The 23,047-nt window shown below is 45.1% G+C and overlaps 1 protein-coding gene across 8 annotated transcripts in view; it reads right to left on the bottom strand.

Moving 5' to 3' along the window:
* GSE1 (Gse1 coiled-coil protein) overlaps nt 1-23,047 on the bottom strand; it is a 776,456-nt gene that overhangs the window by 5,569 nt on the left and 747,840 nt on the right. For 7 of the 8 annotated variants that reach the window (XM_051974846.1, XM_051974848.1, XM_051974849.1 and 4 more), the window contains 10 exons: nt 22,325-22,516; nt 20,749-21,089; nt 19,791-20,115; nt 13,827-14,425; nt 11,163-11,275; nt 8,181-8,451; nt 6,257-6,370; nt 4,856-5,218; nt 3,182-3,463; nt 1,490-1,593 (listed from right to left, as the gene is read on the bottom strand). In XM_051974846.1, coding sequence (XP_051830806.1) covers nt 1,490-1,593; nt 3,182-3,463; nt 4,856-5,218; nt 6,257-6,370; nt 8,181-8,451; nt 11,163-11,275; nt 13,827-14,425; nt 19,791-20,115; nt 20,749-21,089; nt 22,325-22,516 — 2,704 coding nt within the window. The remainder of the gene's footprint in view (nt 1-1,489; nt 1,594-3,181; nt 3,464-4,855; nt 5,219-6,256; nt 6,371-8,180; nt 8,452-11,162; nt 11,276-13,826; nt 14,426-19,790; nt 20,116-20,748; nt 21,090-22,324; nt 22,517-23,047) is intronic. The other variant, XM_051974847.1, reaches the window with a different exon arrangement.

The following is a 23,047-nucleotide window of genomic DNA, read 5'->3' on the forward strand; positions in this document are numbered from 1 at the left end:
AAAGAAATGCAGAATAAATACTACCTTAGGTTACTGTATTTTTTGCCCAGGGATACCACTAGGCTTATAGAAAGAAACCAAAGAAAAGAACTGATATGTACAAAAATATTTCTAGCTACTCCTTCTGGTATAGCAAAAAACCAAAAACAAAGGGGTATGACATAACTGATTAATGAGCTGAACAAATTACAGTATATGGTGTTGTTGACACAAAGAAATTATGAGGGATAGTTTCAGAGACCTGAGGAGACGTGTATGAATGGAAGGCAGAGTGAAGCTAGCAAAACCAGGACACTTTATACAACATCACTGCAAAGATAAACAACTTTGAAAGACTTAAGAACTCTGGCCAATGTTTCCAGAGAATCAATGATCCCAGAGAATCAATGATAAAGCTTTTCTTTTATTTGTCTTTAGGATGTTGAGTAACTCTTTGAAGAGATGGATGAATGAAAACCACAACATTCAGTAAGAGACACATTTTGGGACATAACTGATGCAAGAATTTCTTTTGCTTGAGAACACTTTTTTTTTTTTTTTGGGTGGGGGGGGAATGAGGAGTATGGGAAAGATAAAAGAAATGCTTCTTAACTGAAAAAAAAATGCAAAGTCTTTCTTGATCCCCCAGTTCTTAAGAATTCTTTGTCTTTTGAAATTCCACTGTAACAATACTTATTTGTGTGCATGTTGTATACCCCTAGTAGAATACAAGTTTTCTGAAGACAGGACCAGTTTCATTTTTATATTCTCAACACTGAATTTAGCACTATCCACCTAAGGTAAGTCTGCTGAATTGCTGGGTTATTAATATGAAATAGGAATAAATTTTTTAAAGGGGAAAGTGTATGCAGCTCCAAATGCAACTGGTTTGTAAGGATGTCCCTGTAAGAATTCAAGGCAGCCAAATTTTCATATGTTCTTCCTGATTGTAAGTAGCCTGGAAAAAGAAGGGCACCTTAACACCCCCTTTACTAGTAGGGACGTGAACATTTGCACCCCATTCCTCACAACAGGATCTTAGCAAGCACCAACTGAGAAGGGCAACAAGATGCACACAACAAAGCACTCCAGCTCAAAGAGCCGAGTTCAAATTAGATCTATCTGTGAGACCTAGGACAACCACATTCCTAGATCTAGGTCCAAAATAAGGGGCTAGGATTAGATCCTGTCTTAGTCATTGTCTCACTTGTTATTCCCCGCTTTAACGCCGAGTATGAATTTTGTAAAAAATCCCGTATTTACTTATCTATGAACATGGTACATACATATTATCTCTGAGCACAAAATACATCTTGAGAGCAGGGACAGTATCACTTTGCTATCCTTCTACACCAGTACCTAGCATCCAGTAGGCATTTAATAAATGCTTGCTGAATGACTAGTTGAGTTAAAGACCCTTCTGGCTCTCCTGTGGTCCTTAAAGGTTCTGAGAGAAGTAAAGGGGAGCTGGGAGAACCCTCGGTCCCCCTGGGCTTGGGCACTCACTCACCGCCATGCTGTGTGAGAGCTGCTCAGCTGTCAGACTGAGGCTATAGTGCTGGGCTTCCAGCCGTCTGCACTGGGTCTGCAACACGTGCCGTTCCAGGTTTTGTTCTGCAGTGAGACAAAAAAGACTTTCACCACCGCCATCAAGGAACCAAAGGGAAGTTTCTGTAATGAGTAACATATTTTTCCGATTCTGCTTGGCTCGCTCGACAACTGCTTTAATGGAGAGAAGGCAGAACCTTCTGAGAAAGGATGACCACAAAGGTCCAAGATCTGGATGGCCAGAAGACATGGACTTTGAGGGAATAATCTGGACAGTGCAGAGCTGAGAAGAAGGTGAAATTTTCCCAATTCAAGAGACCCACTAAGTGCTCTGTATTTTAAGCTTCAATCTCCTTGGAGAATGAGAATGCGTCTTTATCAAAGTGACTTAGGAGTCTTTTGTTTCTTAAGCATTTTGTGTGAAGGAAATAAATTGCTGTCCTGTACCTGGGGGAGACAAAGAAAGAGAAATGGTCCATTCTGGTCTGATTGGTTTGCTGATGTTCATTTGAGGAAAAAAGAGTGGATTATATCAATGATGCCCTTAAAAAAAATGTACGGTAAACTCCAAGAGTATCAGAGTCCATGGGTCTGACACTGAGGACAAATTATTGTCCAAAGAGGCAAAATGTGGGCTCCCGAAGCTCTGGGTTCTAATCCTGGCTAAATGAACTTGGACGTGTATCTCCCAGTTTGAGGATGAGGTGGCGCTTAGATGGATGGTCTCGGGGCTTTCTGGTTTTTCAACTCATCACTTGCAGTCTCCTTGGACTTGGGAGCTGGTTAACACCATTCCAGTGGCTAGTATCACCTGGTCTACTTGGCAGGGGCGGGGGCGGGGGCCACAAGATTTTCTGGCTAGGAGGGATGCTGAGATCATCTAAGTGTTCATCCTGCTCCCCTTAGGTAGGAGGCTCAGAGGGCCACCGAGCGGATGGGTTGTCTGGGGCTGCAGTAAACTAGGTCACTTTCCAAAACACAGATTGCATTTGATTAGGACTATATTTAGAAGCCCTCTCTGCAGGTTATTTGGCATCTCAGATCCAGCTGGCAGCAGGATCCACCTTTATTCAGGATTCCTCCATTACACCCCACTTGTACAGGGTTTGGCATTAACTGTGAATAAAACCCAGAGAAAAACTTCTAGACAGGGATCAGTCGGAAGTACTTGTTGCATCCTAGAAATAAAAAATGGCAACATGGAGGACTTGTGGTATTTGGGCCCAGTTTTGTCATCAGAACTCCATTCACTGAAAGGAAGCACAGCACGGTGCTAAGAGTTCTGAATGAAAAATAAAAGTGTTGGGTCCAATCCCAGCAACTTATATACTCTCTCTGGGCTTTGGCTTCCTAACCTATAAAATGTTTGCATTATTGTACATCCCTGGAATATTGCTACTGAATATGACATAAACACATTGTGTGTGTGTGTGTGTGTGTGTGTGTGTGTGTGTGTGTGTGTGTGTATAAGTAAACAATATATTTATATATAAACAAAATATGTATCTAATGTATATATAAATATAAAACAGTATAAAAACAGGGTTTTATAGCTATAAACTATTATGATTTTCAGGTATTATTGCCACTTATTAGTTTGCCCAAATATACACTGGATTCCTCAAATTGTTTCCTAAATTCCAAATTTACTGACCTTCTATATGTTCCTGGTAAGCTTCAAAAATTGCCTCAATCCCTTGCCACTTGGGTCTGGGGGCTTCTTCCTCCTCTTCCTCTTCTTCTTCCTCTTTGTCTTCCTCTTCCGAGTCTCTGTCCAGCTCCTGGGAAATGGGGCCCTTCCTCCCAGATGAGGTCTCCTGCTGCCCATTGTGTTGAGCCATCGATACCCGGTTGGAGGACTGTAACTCAGGAATGTTATAGTGGACGGAGGTGTCGACTTTATGGTTCTGCTCAGCAGAGAGCAAGGTTGTACTTCCTGGAACAGAGAGAAGCAGAGATCTGAACACCTGCCGATTACAATGGCTCTCTGCTCAGCCCCCGGTGTGCTAATGAGCCGGGGGTCACTTCCAAAGAAGGGCTAATTCATTTTACTGGATTCTAAGGCCAAAGATAAGGTAATCTAAACACACATCAGCTGGCTCCCTTCCCACTCCCTACGCTATTTGGCATGGGAGGAGTGGGGGAAGGCGGAGGATTGAATGAGAAGCAGACACAAATGCATGAAAGGGTCCTTCCTTCTAACAGCAGGTCTGTCCTATCACTTTCCTGTGAAGAGAAACATTCATTGTATAGCTGTAAGAAGCATGATAGACTTGGGGTGTCCTGAGAGGTCCGAGTGAAGCTCACTCCTCAGGCACTGAAGCTCTTCAGAGCTAACACATTTGTAAAGCTGGGGATAATATCTATGGTACTTACTAATCTATTGTCCCTTCCTCCTCACCTGTTGGAATATACGGGAGAGCTACTGAAATACACAGGAGCCACCTGACAGTGGCTGCTGGAAATCCAACCCAGAATGGATCTCCTCTTGTGAGAGGATAAAAGGAGACTGAGAGGCCATTGTGTTCTTTGACCTCTCTCCCCTTCCCTCTGCCTCCAATTTATCTCATTCCCAGTCGGCAACACCTGTGTCAGCAAAGGCTGCCCCACAACTGCTTCAGATGCTATGATCCACAGCTGTGGAAGCTCTTGGGAATTGACCTGTTCCTTAACACTCGCCCAGTATTTTTAGAGGCTCAAATGAGATAATATATGTAAAGCATTCTATAAACTTTAGAGGGACAAAGACTTGCTAATGGCAATTACTGTGATGGGACTGTGTGGGAGACAGGGTATTTATTCATTTGCCTTCTCCAAAGTTCAAAATCAAAAACTAAAGTTTTAGGTAAAGTTTTAGCCTGCTTCCCGTTTCCACTCATGACCCTCTTCACCCAAGAAATTTCCACATGAACCTGAGTATATAGGTATTTAAAATAGATATACAAATCAAACTTAAAAACAGATCTTAATTTTGCCACTCCCACATTAAGTTATAAGATCTCATAAAAGGGACATAAGAAGCAGGGTGCTAAATTATAAATTTTTTTTTTTTTTGCTTTGTTGCTTAGTGAGCAGAAATCTGGATTGAGTTGGGATCCAGTGCTAAGGTCTACACAGCCCTGGTGAAAGTCAGCTTATACATCTCTAAGTCCTCCTCTGCTAAGTGGAAACAAATTTGCCAATGTGAAGATCAGTGAGTCAATAAATGATTGGACTATGGTTTCCTAGAACCCAAAACAAAATGACTTATTGCTGTGTAAACAATAGTTGGTACAGTCACAAAGAGAGAGCCAAGAAAGCTTCCCCAAGGGGTGAACATGGCCATTACCTTTATGCTTCTGCAAGGCTTTCTGGGTAGACTGCAGCACAGATTCGTGGAACTGATGCGCAAACTCTTCTGCCATGAAGGCTTCCCAGGGCTTATTTTTCCCATTCATGCTGTGAGACAAGGGGATGGGGATGTCCTTGGACAAGGAACCCCTGACATAATGGAGCATGCTCAAGCTCTTCTTTCCCCCATGGGTTTCACTCATTCTGCCCTTCTCGGAGGCTGGATCCCCAACTCTCTGGAGCTCCTGGGGTCTGGGTTGTTCAAGTCTTCCAGGTTCTGCTGGCTTCGGCGTGTCCGATAAGGAGGCTGCAGTACCGATGGGTCTGTCTGCATCTGCAGGGACTTGCTGCGCTGCTGGCTCTTTTAGAAACAAAAATTCAGAAAAAGCATGAAGTAGCTATAGGATGCAAGGCAGTGCAATCACACGAAGTCCCAAGCGGATCGGCTGGTGCTCAACTCTCCAAGGAGGTAACAGGGTGTAAAGAGACGCTCCTCTGGAGGGTTACTCATAGGGAAATAAATGAAGTGGATCATGGAGAGCAACAACTCAACTGAGCACAGTGAACATTGGCTTGGCTGCACCAAGTGCATTTGGGGAGGTTTCCATCTACGCTTTAGGCCAGACTTCTGAAAGAAAGGCATCAGAAGGATGGATGGGAGTACTCTACGGTCTAGTAAGTGGGAATCTGTTTATTCACACTGGCCAAGAGAGACTACATCAGGGACAGAAAGGGGGGCAGGGGGACCAAGACAGATGAGGCGACCTGCTCCAAATGGCAGAGGTAAAAGGTGAGAAAAGCAATAACAAGAAAAGAAGACATTAGAAACCAAGGACTGGAAACACTTAAAGATCTAGACCAGAAGAGGAGAGCCCAAGAATCCATGAAGAACAGACCAGATGCATAAAGGCACAGAAGTGACTAATCCATATAGTCCCCCCCTTTTTGGGCTGAAAAGATTAAACAAGAAGATAATGATAAGGGCTCTAACAGCATCCACTGACACCCAAATAGACCAGCCTAAAGGTTCACCAGTGGTTTTAGATGGGGTAATTATTGCAACTCAACTGATCCTACAAAAGGTGCATCTTTGTGCATTGTGAGTTTGGAATAATCACAAAAGACTGTGAGTTCTTCATCCTAGGACACAAAGTCCTCACTTCTTAAACTCAAGAGGCCTCCCCATTTCTTTTGACAATGACCCAGTCAAATGTCCTTGATCCTTGTTATTTTTATCACTTACAGAAGTGACAGACACTCGCTTAGACAATAGGACTTTTGTACGGACAGAATGCCGTTCCATCCTTATGAAAATAGAACTCAAGGTGAAGATGGGGCCGAGGGCAGTGTGCCAATCCACACATCCTTTCCAAGGCCCTTTCCCGGCCTTGCCCCTTACCGCTCAGGGAGATAATGGGACTGTCCCTCGAAGCGTTTTTCACTGAGTCTGTCACTGCTCCCGACAATGTCTTCTGTTTCATGGCATGGAGCATTTCAACAAGTTTCTCTTTGTCTGTGAGAAAAGCAGCCTGGGATTAACGAGATTGTTGCACCATATAGGAGAAAGAGAGAGAGGAAAAGTGGGAATCATAGCCGTAGGCCATGATCAGCTTTCCAAGAACAAGAAGCCAAGGAAAAAAAAAAAAAAAAAAAAAAGGAAAAACCAAACCAAACATCACGTGTTAGGTTTGTGTTTAATGCACAGAAACCCCCAACTGAGAGGAGTCTACTGCAGCAGAGGTAATAAAAATCGAATTCTTGACTGATTACTAGTCTTTCTCTTCTCTGCTTCTGTGACCCGGGCTCGTACATCAGATGCTTCCAGGAAATCTATCCATTGACTTAGCAAGTGCTAAGGCAAAGAATGTCTGTCCACGGATTTACATTAAGATCCTGAAGATGCATTTCCATGGGAAAGACTGGCCCCAACATATTATAAAAGTCACAGTGAAGAAGCCCAACCCTCACTCCAGCGTGCTCTCTAACCCTGTCGGAGCACGACTGGCGTCCCTGTGCGTCGTATTTTCCTACACAATCACCCAAAATGAAGCTCCGTTCACAAGCCTTAAGAACATATTGACTCAGATCAACTCTGCAACACCTCCTGGGGAATCCTGATAGCAGGAAACATGTACAGCCTAACCAGCAAGGGCCTTTCTCCTGGAAGTCAGCAGGACTAAACAGAGACATTGCCTTCTCTTCACAAAATTAAAGGCAGCGAGAGCTATTACTGATGGGTACTGATAGCAGATCCCTGAGGTCTCTGCTAGATTTAAGAGCAGATGATTCTTGCCATTCCTTCAAGGAAAGAAGGGAAATCCTGCCTACTGATTAAAAAAAGAACCAAGTACTCAGTTATGAAAATGAATTCTAGATTGATCCGTAGGGATTTCTGAAGGTTTTTCCTTCTTCGGTGATTTCTTTCAGATATTACTGGGCTAAGCAAACTGAACACTGGAAGGAACCATAAATAGGGCTAAATGAATAAGCACAAAGCGAGGCTGGCCTGTGGCCCATCTATGTGTCTAGGGTGGACCATTCTGCTGCACTTGCAGTAACTATTGTTTGGCCACGTTCCTTATCCGCTAACCTGATGTGTCAAAATGCATCATGCCTCAGGGTCAAGTAGGAGACTCGCTTTCTCTGGCTCCCTGGCAGAAGCGGAGAGGGAGAGGGTCAAGTTGCTGGGGTTCCCCTCCCCTGGCACAATCCCAGCAATGTGAGGGTTCTGTTTCTGCACAGTAATAGCTAGTTCTCCCTAGGCTTTGCCAGAAACCGATAATTATCTCCTTATCTTGCCCCTCAGAAAACAAAAGCCACTGAAAGAAACCAAGAGGATGCATCAAGAAGGAAAAAGCTCAGCAGGAAAAGGAAGCTCGCCTGCATCCCCTGAGCGTGATGGATGGATCTGGTACCCAAGGGCTGCTTTGTAGAGGCGTCGTTTCATTCTCCTAAGCAGAGCAGAAGGATACTCTGCTAACAAGTCTATCTCGTGGGACAGACACAGGCAGCTGGGACAACAGCTATTTTTCAAGATGATCAGCTATCGTCCACCTCCTCCCAGGAGGAAAAGGAGAAAAGAAGTCAAGATTTAGGGTCGGCGTCAAGTTCAGGGTTACTTGACTGGAGGGCTTCAGAGAATAAGACTGAGAGGAAAATCCGAGGTAATATAGGAATATGTGACCATCTCAGAGCCAGAACAAAACTGACAACTTGTGACAACTGACTCAAGAGCAGAGAATCACTTTGGCTCTCGTCCTACTGTAAAAGCCCCTTGACCTAGACAGACACCCCCGCAGGGAGGGAAGGTCTCTGGGTTATACCTTTTCTCTTCTCAGCACTGATGTGAGTCAGGTGGAAAATGGTCAGAAACCTCCTCTTCTCCTCAAAGTTGGGGCTGTTGTTCATCTCATCGGGACTGTATCGAGTGGAGAGCGCGAGCCTGGGGGAAGGGGTCTGCCGCTTATTCTGAACCGCCGGGGGAGACGGACTCCGCTCCCTTAGCATCCGGCGTCTCTTCCTCCTCTTCTGCGTCAGTAATTCCTCCTTCTGCTGTCGGGTGGTCAGGCCAAAGAGCTGCAGGAATTCTAGCTTCTACATGAGAGAAATGACCAGACATGGAAACAAAGTCAGTTAAAAACAAACACAACAACCTGGGCTTTTTTAACCAACCAGGACCTTCCACCTCAACCACAGCCTCATCTGACCCCTGACATTCTACATCCTGCTGTACCTCACAGATGCCCCAGGGACAGGGAGCTAGCTTCAAAAGCATCAGTGAGCCACAAATGTGGTGATCGATCATGTGAAAGGCCCCGGGAGAACACAACTGACAGAAGGGGGGAAAGGCATATGTGAACCATTTGTGAAAAATACCATTTGCCCTCCAGGCAAAGGATGAGGGAATGATAATTGCTCATATTTCCATAATGCCTAGAGACCGACAAAGGCCCTTCTTTACAACCACCCTGTGACCCGTAGATGATAGTCTCATCTTTACAAAGAAGGAAACTGAGGCTCTTTTCTTACATGGGTACAAAAGCCAGTAAGCATCAGAATTAAACTTTAAAGCCCGTATCATTGATGGCTGCCTCTGTAATTGACAGAGAATGAGGAAGGGAAAAATCATTTCCTCAAGAAAATTTGATTATAGCCTATGGGAGAAACCCAGTCCAACTTCATTATGCTTCAAGTAATAGACAGGGGAAGGATCACTATCTCCTAAGGGAAGTATGATGTGGGAGGACTCGGAAGCCCTGGCTCTCTTTGAGAATCAGCTCCTGTGTCATCTCCTCCAGGAAAATGTTCCTGATTTTCACCCTGACCGATGCCCAAATACAGAAGCTACTTGAGGGCAGGAACTGTTTTGTTTTATCCTTGTATGTAACAGAGCACCTTGCACGTGGCGAGTCCTTCCAAAATAAATACCTGCGGGACCAGAATGGATTGTCTGCTCATAATCCTGACCTTTGGAGGACCCGCTTCCACTCAGAGAGAAAGCTGGAGGACCAAAGGCAACCCCTAGCTGACAAGGCATCCACTCAAGGGCTGTGTGGGCATTCGGACGCCTTGCATAGAGCTCGCATATTACCCCAAGGGCATAGTCCTGAGAGATGGCATCTGCTCAGTATCAGAATGAGACTCCCCGAGCCTTTGCTCCTGTGCCTCCCTAAGTCCCATCTACCACGTTGATCCAGCACTCCGTCGTTCTGTTCTTCTGGGAAGAACACACCCCCTATTTTCTCCTTCAAAATCACCCATCTGTGATTCCTAGCTTGATGAGGTCTCCTCTACTTACTCTTCCCACCTCAAAGCCTTCACTGCCTTCCCTCTCTCTTGAGCTCTGAATGCTAGAACATCACCAAGGGGGAGGAAAAACCCAGTGATAAGAGTTGAAATTTGATGTCTCAATAATAAATTCACTCCCATCTTTTCATTATACAAGGATTTAATACTTTCCCAACCTTGGCAGATCACAAAAATATCTCTGCTTGGACTTGGGGATTCAAGGTAATTCCAATGGTATTGGGATAGAAAATACCAATCACATCCAGAGGGAAAACTATGGAGACTGAATGTGGATCAAAGCTTAGTATTTTCACTTTTTTCTTTGTCATTTTTTTCTTTCTCACGGTCCCCCTAGCCTTTTTGGTCAGATTTTAGACACAAAATATGAAAAATGTATGTTTAAAAGGATTGTACATATTTAGTCTATATTGGATTGCTTGCTGAATTAGGGAGGGGGGAGGCAGGGAGAAAAACTTGGAGCACAAGATTTTATAAAAATGAAAAATGGGGGGCAGCTGTACAGTGGATAGAGCACCAGCCCTGAAGTCAGGAGGACCTGAGTTCAAATCTGGGCTCAGACACTTACCACTTTCTAGCTGTGTGACCCTGGGCAAGTTACTTAACCCCAACTGCCTCAGCAAAAAAAAAGAAAAATGAAAACTAGCTTTACATGTATTTGGAAAAATAAAATACTATAGAAAAATGACGACAAAAATGTCTTTACTAAGTGAGCAATGTCACTTCCCTGTCCTTCTGATGACATTTTCCTTGTGGATAAAGGATGAAGTAACAATGGTGGAAGAAATCAGAAGGGGACACAGACTTATAGGCACATTTAGGGTTAGAAATGACAGTACATGGGGCAGCTAGGTAGTGCAGTAGATAGAGCACCAGCCCTGAAGTTAAATTCAAATCTAGCCTCAAACACTTAACACTTCCTGGCTGTGTGACCCTGGGCAAGTCACTTAACCCCAATTGCCTCAGGAAAACAAAAAAAAAAAAAAAAAGAAAAAGAAAATTAATAATAAATAAATTAAATAAACACACGAATGAATGAATGAATAAAAGGAAATGACAGTACAAACTCATTATGTCCAAGTCCTCATTCAGTAGAAGAAGCCACCAAAGGGTGAAGAAGATTAAGGTCCCATATTTAGGAAGTGATCCTAACCCAAGTTTTTGGATTCTGAGTCCAGGATTCACTCTACCATGCTATCAATGAAAAATGGCAGCCATAGAGTTTCTGGTGGTCAGGTAAATAAATGGAGTTCACATGGAGAACTACTGAACTGCTTCTGACCCAAGTTTTTGGATTCCAAGTCCAGGATTCACTCTACTGTTCTGTCACTGAAAAATGGCAGCAATAGGATTTCTGGTGGTCAGGTAAATGGATGGATTTCACGGGGAGGAGCTACAGAACAGAACCAAGTTTACAGGAAGAGAAGGATTGAGAGAAAAACTTGGTAACTCCCCAGCACTCGGCTGAGGAGTCATTTGGGACTCTGGAATGGGAATACCTCAGAGGACGTGTCCAGCTTGAGGGGCGGCTGCTCGGCGACACATCGGAGGTGGGCCCGGACTTCTTCTTCATCGCTCTCATCATAAGAGTCATCAAGGTCATAGTAGTAACCTGAAATCCATTAAGGAAGAGAGATTTGCTGAGTGCCTACTATGTGCCTGGAAGCTTGCCAGGGCTAAAAACCAAGAGGCAAATCAAAACAGGAAAAGGAGCCGACATTCACCTGGTCAAACTCCTTGATTTTTCAGATGAGTAAATAGAGGCTAATCCCTCAGAGATCAAGTGGCTCAAGGGCACTTCGGGAGGAAGCGACAAAGATGGAAACAAGTCTGATGAGATATACTCATTCACCCACAGCTATTAGGCAGATGATTCTCTGTACTCTAGGTTATGATTATAAGATTCAAAATTCAAAATACACGGTGCCCAGCGTAAAGGGAATTCTCTACGATGGAATTATAAAAGGTCAAGACTAAGAGAACCAAAGTGATTATTCAATTCCTCCATTTTCCAGAGGAGGAAAACTAAGGGCAGTGTCTTGCCCAACTTCACTCAGCCCAGTGGCAGAGGCAGAACTCGGAGCTCTTTCCCCTGAGTCTCGGCTCTCTCCTATTCCTTGTTCCTGCCTCGTTGAGATGACTTGATTGGTGCTTGGATAATGTTACATTTCTGGCATGACAAGTATGTCTTGAAGCACAGGAGCGCTTAACTTGGGGTCCAGGAATTTGATGTTTTGTTAAAATACAAAAACAAAAACTTGGTAACTACCTGTCACTAATTGTCTTCTTCTGTAATCTTATGTATTTTATTCATTTAAAACTGTGATTCACAGAAGTCCACAGACTGACCAAAGGGTCTCAGGCATTAAAAAGGGTAAAAAAAAGCAATATCCAGAGAGCTCTGGAGCCTCTCCATGCACCATGTCCAAATCCCTCACCCTGGCTTTCAAGGTCCATCAGAAAACCTGTCTGATCCTTTTAAGTTCTTGTAATCTACTTCTCTTTCCTCTTGTTCCCCTCAATCCAGCCTAAAAAAAACTTTCTCCCAAACTCGCACCCTTCTCTACTTTAAAAGGAGCCTAAACTTTAGACTCAAACTTTTTACATAGGAGGCAGTTCACTGTCCCTCAGACTGTTGGAGGGCAGGACTATAGTAAAAACAAAAACTTTGTTTTGTGGGCCTTTAAATAAAGAAACTTCGTAGCCCTGGGTGAGGGGGATAAACATCCTCAGCTGTTGCATCTGGCCTGCGGGCAGTAGTTTGAGGACCCCTGGTTTAAAGGAATAACTCAGACACACAGAAACAACATAAATGCAACACAACGGGGTCTATCCAAAGGACCCAGAATTTACAGCAGGAAGTGACCCCTCAGATCACCAAAAAGTTCTCGGACACCGGCTTCTCCTTCTCTGAGGCTATTAACTGAGTTCATCTAGCTCTCAAACCTGTGATCCCAGGACTACCCCATTCCTGACTTCTACAAGAAACCTCATCCGGTACCCCTGTAGCTGGACTTCTGCCGACGGCTCCTCCCAGAACCTCCATCTGACAGGGAGGAGATGGGCCACTTCTCATTCTTCCAGGACTTCCTTTCCTCATTCCCCCACCTGGGTACCTTTCATGGTATCTCCCCCGTCCCTTCGCTTTCCTTTGAAGGCAGGGATTGTCTGTCCTTCCCCTTGTGGTCCCCACCCTCAGCACAGTGCCCGGCACATTGTGAGTGTTTAAGAAATGCTTGTTGACTTGACTTGCTTAAGATCTCTGAGGTTAACCCGTCTCTCAACTTGTTCCAGTGACTCCCAATCTAGAGCTCTTTTCACTAGGCTTCCTCCCCTAACCCTCTGCTCATCTGAGAGCAGCGAACACCGAGTTCCCTGTAGGGAACAGGAACAGCAATGAGCTGGCTTGCTCCCTGGGACAACCTGGCTGAGATAACAGAGTTCTAGGGCCACTTCCTTGTGGTCAGACCAGCTAGGCAGGTGCACCTAGCCAGCTCCCAGCAGAGCGTATCCCAAAGGCCCTGAGGCTCCAGCTCCGGGCTCCTTCCTGCTCACCTGTTCCTCTTGGCTCTTGAGGGAGGGAAAGGGAAGAGAAGAGATAGTGGCCAAGATGGCCCCAACCCTACAGAAGGAACCGGAGCCCTGGGAGAGGCGGCCGCCAGCCAGGCTTTAGGGATGAAGGCTACGGCCGCTGCGGGGCCTCCGCTGTTTGCCGTGGCGGCCCCGAGCCCCTACTGCTCCAAGGACCCTCCCCTTGGTTGTTGTATCCTCCTATTATGCAAAACTATTAATATTTAAAATTTTCTTATTAGCCTCAGCTCATCTTTTATTAATTGTGCATGTCTGGAGAACAGGATTTACAGATAAGCTTTGATTCGGCTTTCAGTACAATTTGCATAGAGGATGGGCCAGAAAGGTTCCAGGGGTCTGTCTACTCGGAGGTGTCAATTAGCTACAGAGAAGCCATCTGAACTCACTACTTGGGGCTTATTCAAATCCAAGGTGATTTCCCTTCCGTTCCCTTCTTTTGTCTCATCACCTGTCTTTGGAGGAACAGCTAGAGCTCCTATTTCCGACTCACAGCTGAAGGGTCTCTGCAGCCAGAAGTGGAGGTGAAGCAGGGAGGGGGAACTGGGAGATACCTGGCTAGCAAAGGAACTGACCTTTCTCCTGGGCTTCCCGCCGCCTACGTTCCTCCAGGTCCAGTTTGCTGACCAGCTTCCGATGCTGCTGTAAGAACTCGTCGTAAACGTACATGGGGTCGGGGCCCCTGGGGAGCTGGGGCCGATACGGAGAGCTGGGCTTTGGGGGCAGGCTCACGTCAGGGAACTGTCCGGGCTGGGGGAGAGCTGCTCTCTGCTGGTTGAGGATGGTCTGAGTGGACTTCTCCAGTTCAGCCAAGAAGGGCCCGTGAGAGTACCCACTGTGTTCCAATGACCCAGGCTCCCTGAGTGGTTGGTATTTATCCAGGCTTGCCTCCCTCTTCCTAGTCCCCTCTTCCAGCTTCTCCGGGCAGAAAACCCTTTCTACTTTAACCAAGGGGATGGCTTGTCGGCCGGGCTCAAACGGAGCTGGGTGGGTATGCAGAGAATGGTTTTCTTGTACCCTTCGTGGTTCCAGGGTGTTTTCCATCAAGGTTACTGGATTCCAGAGGGAGGTCGGCATGGGATGGTGCTGAGGTTTGGGAGAGATGAGGGGCGGGGGCCCTCCAAAGTGCTGTGGCTGGTCTCGGCTGCTTGGCTCATGACGAGTTGGTCCCGGTCTGGGGAGAGAACAGAGTGACCCGTAAGACACAGAAGGACTACGTGAGTAGAAATCAAACACACCCTTCCCATTCGCCCACATACCTACCCTTAACCTCCCTGGGCTGCTCTTGGGAGCTCAGGTAGATGTTTTCTGAAACACCTGACAATTGGAAGCAACATCTAAAGAGCTGCAGAGTCGACAGAAGCTTTTAAGATCGCTTAACTTCAGCTTCTTATTTTAATACAGGAGAGAAGAGGTCCGTAAGAAGGAAGTGATTTACCTAAGATAATGTGTTTTCCAAGCTCCAGTACAAACTGAGATTTTTCCATTAACCCTCACTGACAGTCTCCCCAAATGATCTCATCTCCAACTATCTCTCAAGAAAGGAAGTGGGAAATGAAGTAAGTAGAATCAAGAGATCACTGACAATCTCCCCAAACGATCCCATTTCCGACTATCTCTCAAGAAAGGAAGTGGGAAGTGAAGTGAATGGAATCAAGTGATCACTAGCAGTCTCCCCAAATGATCCCTTCTCCAACTATCTCTCAAGGAAGGAAGAGAGAAGTGAAGTGAGTAGAATCAAGAGAACATTATACACAGCAATAACAAGATTATAAGATGATCGACTCTGATGGATGTGGCTCTTTTCAACAATGAGATGGAGTTGTGATGGAGGAAGGAAGGAAATGGGACTTTGTCAACAGAACCCAGAAGCCGAACCAGACTGAAAGTTTGGAGAAGTCCTGTTCCATGTACAGCCTAGAGACAATAACACCTGCACTTCAAAGGATTCTTAGGATGCTTTCTGAATGTGAATTTGGACATGCAGTCTCCCCTGTTAAGCTTCTTCTCTCTCAAAATTAAAACACAATATCTAATTTATACTTCAATATATTTAACATCTACTGGTCATCCTGCCATCTAGGGGAAGGGGTGAGGGGAAGGAGGGGGAAAATTGGAACAAAAGGTTTGGCAATTGTCAATGCTGTAAAATTATCCATACATATAACTTATAAATAAAAAGCTATTAAATTAAAAAAAATTAAAACATAATATGTATGAAGCCCTCCAAGGGTGGTGGGAAATAGGTATTATCTCATTATGACCAAGTCATGTAGTACAGAGGAAAGAAAGAGATCACTGACAGTCTCCCCAAATGATCCCTTCTCCACTATCTCTCAAGGAACGAAGTGGGAAGTGAAGTGAGTGGAATCAATTAGAGGCCTGGGTTCAAATTCTACTTAATGTGACTCTGAATCACTTATTTTGCCTCTCTGGGTCTCAGTTTGGGACAATATAATCCCTTCTAGCTTTAACTCTATGGGTATTATTCTTATTCTTATTATTATTTTGGTGAGGCAATTGGGGTTAAGTGACTTGCCCAGGATCACACAGTTAGTGTTAAGTGTCTGATGAGATCAGATTTGAACTCGGGTCCTCCATGCACAGAACCTAGCTGCCCTGGCCTTATGATCTTTAAGAGTGGAGGCAAGAACGATAATTGTTCATTTTTGTCTCCTCCTGCTGGACATCCCCCTGATAAACTGCTGGTCTCAAGAGAGGGTCTGAGAAGGACATGGGGATTTCACAACCTACCGTTCAGAAGCTTGGGTCTATTGGGTTAAAAACACCTCGAATGGGATCCCTCTTTAGCTATGCTGACACCCAGTGGGTGCTGAGAAAACAGCAAGCCTCACAAAGCAACTGGCCACAGGGGAATGTTTTTATGTAAATTGCTGATAAATGTCTTACATACGTTGTCTCATCTGACTCAAACCAACAACTTTGCGAGCCAAGGAATACAAATATCATTATTCCCACAAGCCCAAGCCAGGACCACTACTCCAGCCGAGGGCAGCAGCCTACCCTTACCCCCTGATTTCCTATACTTGGAGTATCCTTTCAAAGGCCCTTAGTGATTTGCATGTACTTCGGACTATGGGTTATTGGGTTAACATAGCTGGACCTGATTTGGGGTTTGTTATTTGTTGTCGGCCGGGCTCACTCACCACGGGTTTGTTATTCAGTTTTAAACAAACTTATAATAGGAGAATTACAATTTTCATAAAAGACAAATCAGGAAGGGAGGAAGCTCTTTCATCAATAAAAGATTCTTCAATTTACAAAATGATACACTACAGAAATCCTTAAAATTGCCAGCTCCCCCAATTAAGTCATTTGGAAATGGTTTAATTCACAGACTTTGGGGTTACACTACCCTCCTCCAGGAGGCAAATCTACTATATGAAGCGAGGTGGGCTTGTAACCTCATTTCCATGTTGTGAGGGCAATCTGTGCCCAGGGCATCGTTAGATAGGCATGAAAGGGGCAATCCTCATCTCCCTCCCCTGCAGGCTCTGGAAGGAACAGTCAGCCAGACATTTGGTGAAGATGGGGGACTGCCCTTGGGCCAAAAAACAAAAACCACGTCCCTCTGCCTTAATTCCGGGCTGACTTGGGGTTAAAAAGACAAACATAAAACCTAGCTTCTAGATCACCCAAGTACAAAAGGGAACGATACCGTGAAACTGTTTGTTCTTAAGTAAACGGCCAAGGAATAAAAACCCGTTAGCAGAATAAATATTTCATGCACCAGCGCCAAGCATTTAACAGTTTTCCGGCTCAGAGAACAAGCCCTCCACATGTCAGAACATCGAGTTCAGATCATTGCTGAACTCGGAATCCAAGATGCCGAGGGAACTACACGAAGCTTTCTCCTCCTCCTTCCCCCTCCTCTGGAAGACCCTTCCCTCATGCATCGGTCCTGCCGGAGAGGTCTGAGTGTCTTAGATAGGCGGTTTCCTATCGACGGGCTTCCATTAACAGAACAAGTGGCCAATGGAGAGGCTTTTAATGGATCTTTGAAGGAAGGCAGAGGGAGGGGATGGGGAGGTGGGGGGCGGTTGGGAGAAAAGCCCGGTCAAGAGACAAAGACAGCTTACAGGTTTCCTCACAAGGATGTATATTAACTAGGCTGACATCTCAATCCTCCAAGTGTGAGTCATCTCCAAGGGCCAAAGGGCTCCTTCCTAAGCAGATGAGTTACAGCTCTCTATATGGGAGAGGCTTCTATAGGGGAGTGGCGGAGGGGGATGAAAGAAATATGGAAGGCTCTAAAGGGTCCTGACCAGACACCAAAGGAACACGCCATCGGTCTTCCTCGGCCCACCTCTGCCCAGACCCCCATCTCTCCGGCACACGGAGCAGAGGTGACCTCAACCTTCTTTTTGCTTTTCAGGGGCTGTCAGAGAGAGAGAATGAAATAATTCCACCAGAGTGGAAGGCTGGAGGGAGGATCTACCATTGTCGGGCAGGCCTGAAATCCGCTTCCTATTATACCTGATTAGTTTAACTAATCCCCTTGCTGCCCCAAAATAACAATAGAATCCAGGGGCAGAGCGGGCTGGATGAGCCAGCCCTGTTTAAGTGCTCAACGGCGCCGCAAAGAAGGCTCTGTCAATCAGCCAAAAGGTTGAAGGAAGAAGAAAAGGGGGGCTGGGGGGAGGAGGGGTGTGGAGAGAGAAGATAACCAAATCAGGTTGGATTTAAAGATACAGAGGCCCCCTTCAGCTGGATTTAGAATATTTTTCAAGATGGGAATCAATCTTTAAGAGATTATCTCGTTCCACCCCCTCATTTTAAAGATGAAGAAGCGAAGGCTGAGAAAGAAATAATTTAGGCAAGGTCACCCAGGCAGCTCGTGAGCAGAGGCAAACCTCTGAGCCCCCAGTCTCCCACTGGCCAAGTGTATTCCCCTTCAACAGCCATTTGACAGTGAATGTGATACCTCCGGGCTTCCAAAAGGAAGGTCAGCCCTTTCACTATCTAAGGAAGCTGTAAATTTAGCTCTCGGTCAAAAGCAGCCATCTGAATCGCAGGGCCAGTCTGGTGCTATGGCCGACGTCCCCCGCCTCTGATCCGTGGGGCCCCCTTCACAGCTCTAAGGCCGTTTCCTGCTCAAGGCAACTAAACCAGCAATCAAGGGGCTAGCCTCCCTCAGAGGACTGCTCTGGGAAGAACCCCAGAGAATTATAAAGCCTATTACGAGTCAGCTGAATGGAGGCCTTCACTATCAATGAGTAGGGATTCCCTAAAAGCACTAGTAGGGGGTGGGATCCTAATCAGGACCCCCCCCCCAATTTATATTTCTTTTTATTTTATTATTAAAGCTTTTTGTTTTCAAAACATATGCACAGGGGCAGCTAGGTGACGCAGTGGATAGAGCACCAGTCCTGAAATCAGGAGGACCTGAGTTCAAATCTAATCTCAGACACTTAACACTTCTTAGCTGTGTGACCCTGGGCAAGTTACTTTGCCTCAGCCAAAAGGAAAAAAAAAAAAAAAAACATATGCACAAATAATTTTCAACATTTCCCTTTGCAAAATTTTTTTTCTTCCCTTCCCCTCACCCTTTCCCCTAGTTGGAAAGTAATCCAATATATCCAACTTATATTTCCCTTATATTTCTACCTTCCCTAAACCAGACCCAAACAGACTTCTGGGAATAAGTGATAAGAATATGAGGTCCTCCTCTCCTTCAGCCCAAAATACCAACTAGGATAAAGACTATTGTTGGGTCAAGGAAGATCTGCATTCTATTCCTGCCTTAGACACTAGCTATAAGATCTAAGACAAGTCATTCTGAGTCTCAGTTTCCCCTGAATGGCAAAAACAAGAGTACCCCTCTTACTGAATTATTATGAAGATCAAGTAAGATACTTGGGAAGTACTAGAGAAATACTAGCTATTAATATCCAAGGCAGCTAGATAGTGTGATGGATAGAGTACTAGGCTAAGAGTCAAGAAGATTCATCTTCCTGAGTTCAAATCTGGCCTCAGATACTTAGCTGTGTGACCCCACTGGTCTTAGTTTCCTCATCTGTCCAAAGAGCTGGAGCAGAAAATGGCAAACCTCTACCATGTCTCTGATAAAACCCCAAGTGGGTCATGAAGAATTGGATTCAACTGCACAACATGAATATCAATCCCTCCTGAAAGAAGGGAATTGGTATCAGGCAGGGGACTGTGGTAAATAGGTAGTTCCAGCATATTCCTTAATGGAAATGATTAGTTACTCAGCTTCTCTGAGCAACGCTTCTCAACTTATTTTATCTCATGGATCTTTCTGGCTGTCTGAAAATCATGTTTTTAAATTCTTAAGCAAGGTAGGAAGAAAAACAATTAAATAGCTATTTTTAAAAATACACAGTCCAGATTAAGAGCTCCAATCTAGAGATTCTCTCAAGAGCCGGGCTAGAGTTTGACAATCTGAGCTTTGTTCAGAGACTGAACCCCGTCCCTTCCCCCCCACCCCAGATTCTCCGGGCCTGGATGGTGGCCCTAGGATCAACCTCCATCCTTCAATAGCCTACAGGTAGTACCTGGGGTTCTCAGGCCTGTGTTCCGGCTCTGTGGGAGCTGGGGGGCGGCTGATGTCAAGATGCTGCTCCAAGACCTGCTGTCGGAACTCCGACACCTGGGACTGCCGGTCTTCCTTCTCCTGCCGTAGTCTCCGTTGGCGAGCCAGCCATTTCTCTTCCTCATTCGTGCGCTGGATCAGCAGGGCTGTGGCCGCGCTACTCCCGGGCAGGGGGAAGATGCTGTGGTTGGAGATGAGGCTGGGCACTGGGTGGTGGGAAGCGGGAGCAGGGTGCAGGGGGTGCTGGACAGCCTTCGGGGTCTGCAAGGCAGGCTCCTTGAGTTTCTCTGCAGAGAGAGGAAAGATCAAAGGAAGGTATTCAGGAGCTGACTCTTGTATTTGCTCAGTTCTTTTCCTCCTCCTCCTTCCCTCTACTTCACCTTTAACTAACCAAAGATGTTATTTTACTTGATTTCCTTTGCCAGGGGCCTATTCTATTGACTAGAAACAAGAGAGTATAAGTGGAGTAATTTTAGCCACATGAATATTTAAAATAGTAGAGACAGAGAGAGAGAGACAGTATGATGTGGGGGCTAGAAAGGCAGTCTTGGGAATCAAGGAGACCAGGGGTGGAAAGACTGCCTTGGACATACCAGCCCTAGCAAGCTACTGTTGTTCTCAGTGTTCCCTGGCAGCTCTTTAGAACAAAGCTGAGCTGCATCAGTGGAAAGGATTTCCATATTGGGAGTTCCTTACCTCCACAGGGTTGGGTTGAAGACAGTCTACTACAGATTCCAAAATAGCCTTTGGGTCAATTCTAAAATTCCTGAATAGCCAAGAGCCAGTCAAGTCCATCCTGTAGCATTTCAACAGTCCATAACCTTCTCCATCTCCACTAAAAAGCATATGGCAATGGCCCATGCATCTACCTCCCAAAGGTCTATCTGGAGGCCGGGCCAAGGACCTGGAGCAAGACTCACCTGGTCTGTTTGGTGTTAGTTGCTCTGAAGGTTTCACCCGATCCTCTGCCGGAAGGACCCGTAGCCCATGCAGCTCGGATACTGGCAGGAACTGGTTCTCTATAGTCTTGACCATCAGCTCCTTCTCTCGGGCTCGCTCCCGTTGTCTCTCCAGTTCCTTTTCTCTTTCCCGCTCCCGTTCCTTCTCCCGCTCTCTTTCCAGTTCTTTTTCTCGTTCTCGTTCCCTTTCTCGCTCCTTCTCTCGCTCCCGATCAGCTTCCCTTTCTCGCTCCTTCTCCCGTTCCCTTTCACGTTCTCGTTCCCGTTCCCTCTCCCGTCTCAACTCTTCATCCATCTGTAATCTGAAAAAAAGGAATGAAAAAAAAAAAAAGAATGGGGATTAAAGTCAATTCAAGTATTCCAGAAAAAACTAGAAATGGGCAAATTATCCCAAGAACTTAATGAAAGAAACTTTGTATGTAAATTTGCAATGAATGCATATATCATATGTATGTGTGCAACACACACACACACACACACACGTAAAATTCAAGCATTTTTTTTTAATCAATAATTTCCATTTGGCAAAACTGCAATTTCTATGAAATGATACAGCAGTAGGATTTAAATTGACATCAAAGCTCTTTAAGGACATCATGGATGACTGGGGAAAGATACCCAGGAACCTCCTGACCCAAAGATGCTGCTCACACAACAATAAAAGAATCAGAGAAAGATTTCTGGGACACTGAGCAAATCCTCAATGAAAGATTTATGGAAAAAGAAGGACAAGAACTTTCCAGGCCAGTAAGACCTGGAGAGGACTAATCACAGTAGAATGATGACAGATCCCAGATGCTTCTATTATAAAACATGGTATCTTTTGGCAATCTAGGGAATGCTATGGAACTGCCCTTAGTCCAATGTTTTAAATGTATAACATGAAATTAAAAAATTTACAAAAAAAACAAGCCTACCTAGTCTACTGTGCTATAAGAAATGATGAGGAGGTTGATTTCAGAAAGACCTGGATGACTTCCACAAACTGATGCAAAGTGAAGTGAGCAGAACCAGCAGAACATTGTACACAGTAACAGCAATATTATACAACGACGAATTGTGACTGACAATTATTCTTAGCAATATAATGATCCGAGACAATTCTGAAAGATTTATGAAGAAAAATAGTATCCACATCCAGAGAAAAAACTGATGGGAGTCTGAAAGCAAATACAAGCATACTTTTTTCATGCTTTTTTTTTGGGGGGGGTCTGTGTTTTCTTTCACAACATGGCTAGTATGGAATTATGATTTGCATGATTGCACATGTACAATTATGTCAAATTGCTTATCATCACAAGAAGGAGGGGGAAAAAAAACTGGAAGTCAAAATTATTACAAAATGATTGTTAAACTGTGAAGGAAGGAAGGAAGGAAGGAAGGAAGGAAGGAAGGAAGGAAGGAAGGAAGGAAGGAAGACTAAATTAATGAAGTTCAGGTATAAGAAGACCTAAGACATAGATATGGATGGAGCTCTATGGTGCTCTTCTTCCCACAACAAAACCCCTCGACACTTCCACAGTAGAACAGACTTTACCTTTCTGCAGTGAGACTTGACATTCGCTCCGTCTGCAGTGCTGAGAGGGATGAGTGAGACAGCTCCGCAGGGTACCTAACCCCCGAGAGATGGAGGTGCATAGCTGATGGGTGTAAAGGAGGCAACGAGCCGGGAGTTGGGATCGGGTAGAAGGGGGAGCGCAGGGCTGAAAGGCAGTAGGAATCATCCACCCTGGGGAGGGGAGAGAACAGAGTCAGAACCACCACATCAACTCCAGGCAAGCCCAATGAACAGTGTCTGAGTCCAAGGGAACAAGACCATAACCACTAGTTGGGAGTGAGACCTTGGGGCAGACCTAACTTGGGGACTTTAAAGAAGACAAACATATTTTGTATCCAGAGTGACTTTCAATTTAGGTTAAGGTTCTTAGCCATGTTGGTATCACGAATCCTGTTGGCAATCTGGGGAAGCTTATGGACCCATTCTTAGAATCATACTGAAAATAAACTATAACATGACAAGAGACACCAAAGGTGAGGGAAAAGAAATATGTAATTTTTTCCCTATTTAAGTTCATGGACCCCCTGAAATTGGTCCATCGACCTCATATTAGGAGCCTCTGTTTTAGGGAATCTTAAGATAATTTAGGAAGGAAGTTTCCTGTGTCCAAAGAAAAGTTTCAATATAGAGAAACGCATTAATATCCTCTAGGTCAATGAGCAAATGAGAAACTGCAACCTAAGGTGAGTGAGTCAACTGTCC

This window comes from Antechinus flavipes, chromosome 2, assembly GCF_016432865.1.
Source record: "Antechinus flavipes isolate AdamAnt ecotype Samford, QLD, Australia chromosome 2, AdamAnt_v2, whole genome shotgun sequence".
NCBI classification, from domain to species: Eukaryota; Metazoa; Chordata; class Mammalia; order Dasyuromorphia; family Dasyuridae; genus Antechinus; species Antechinus flavipes.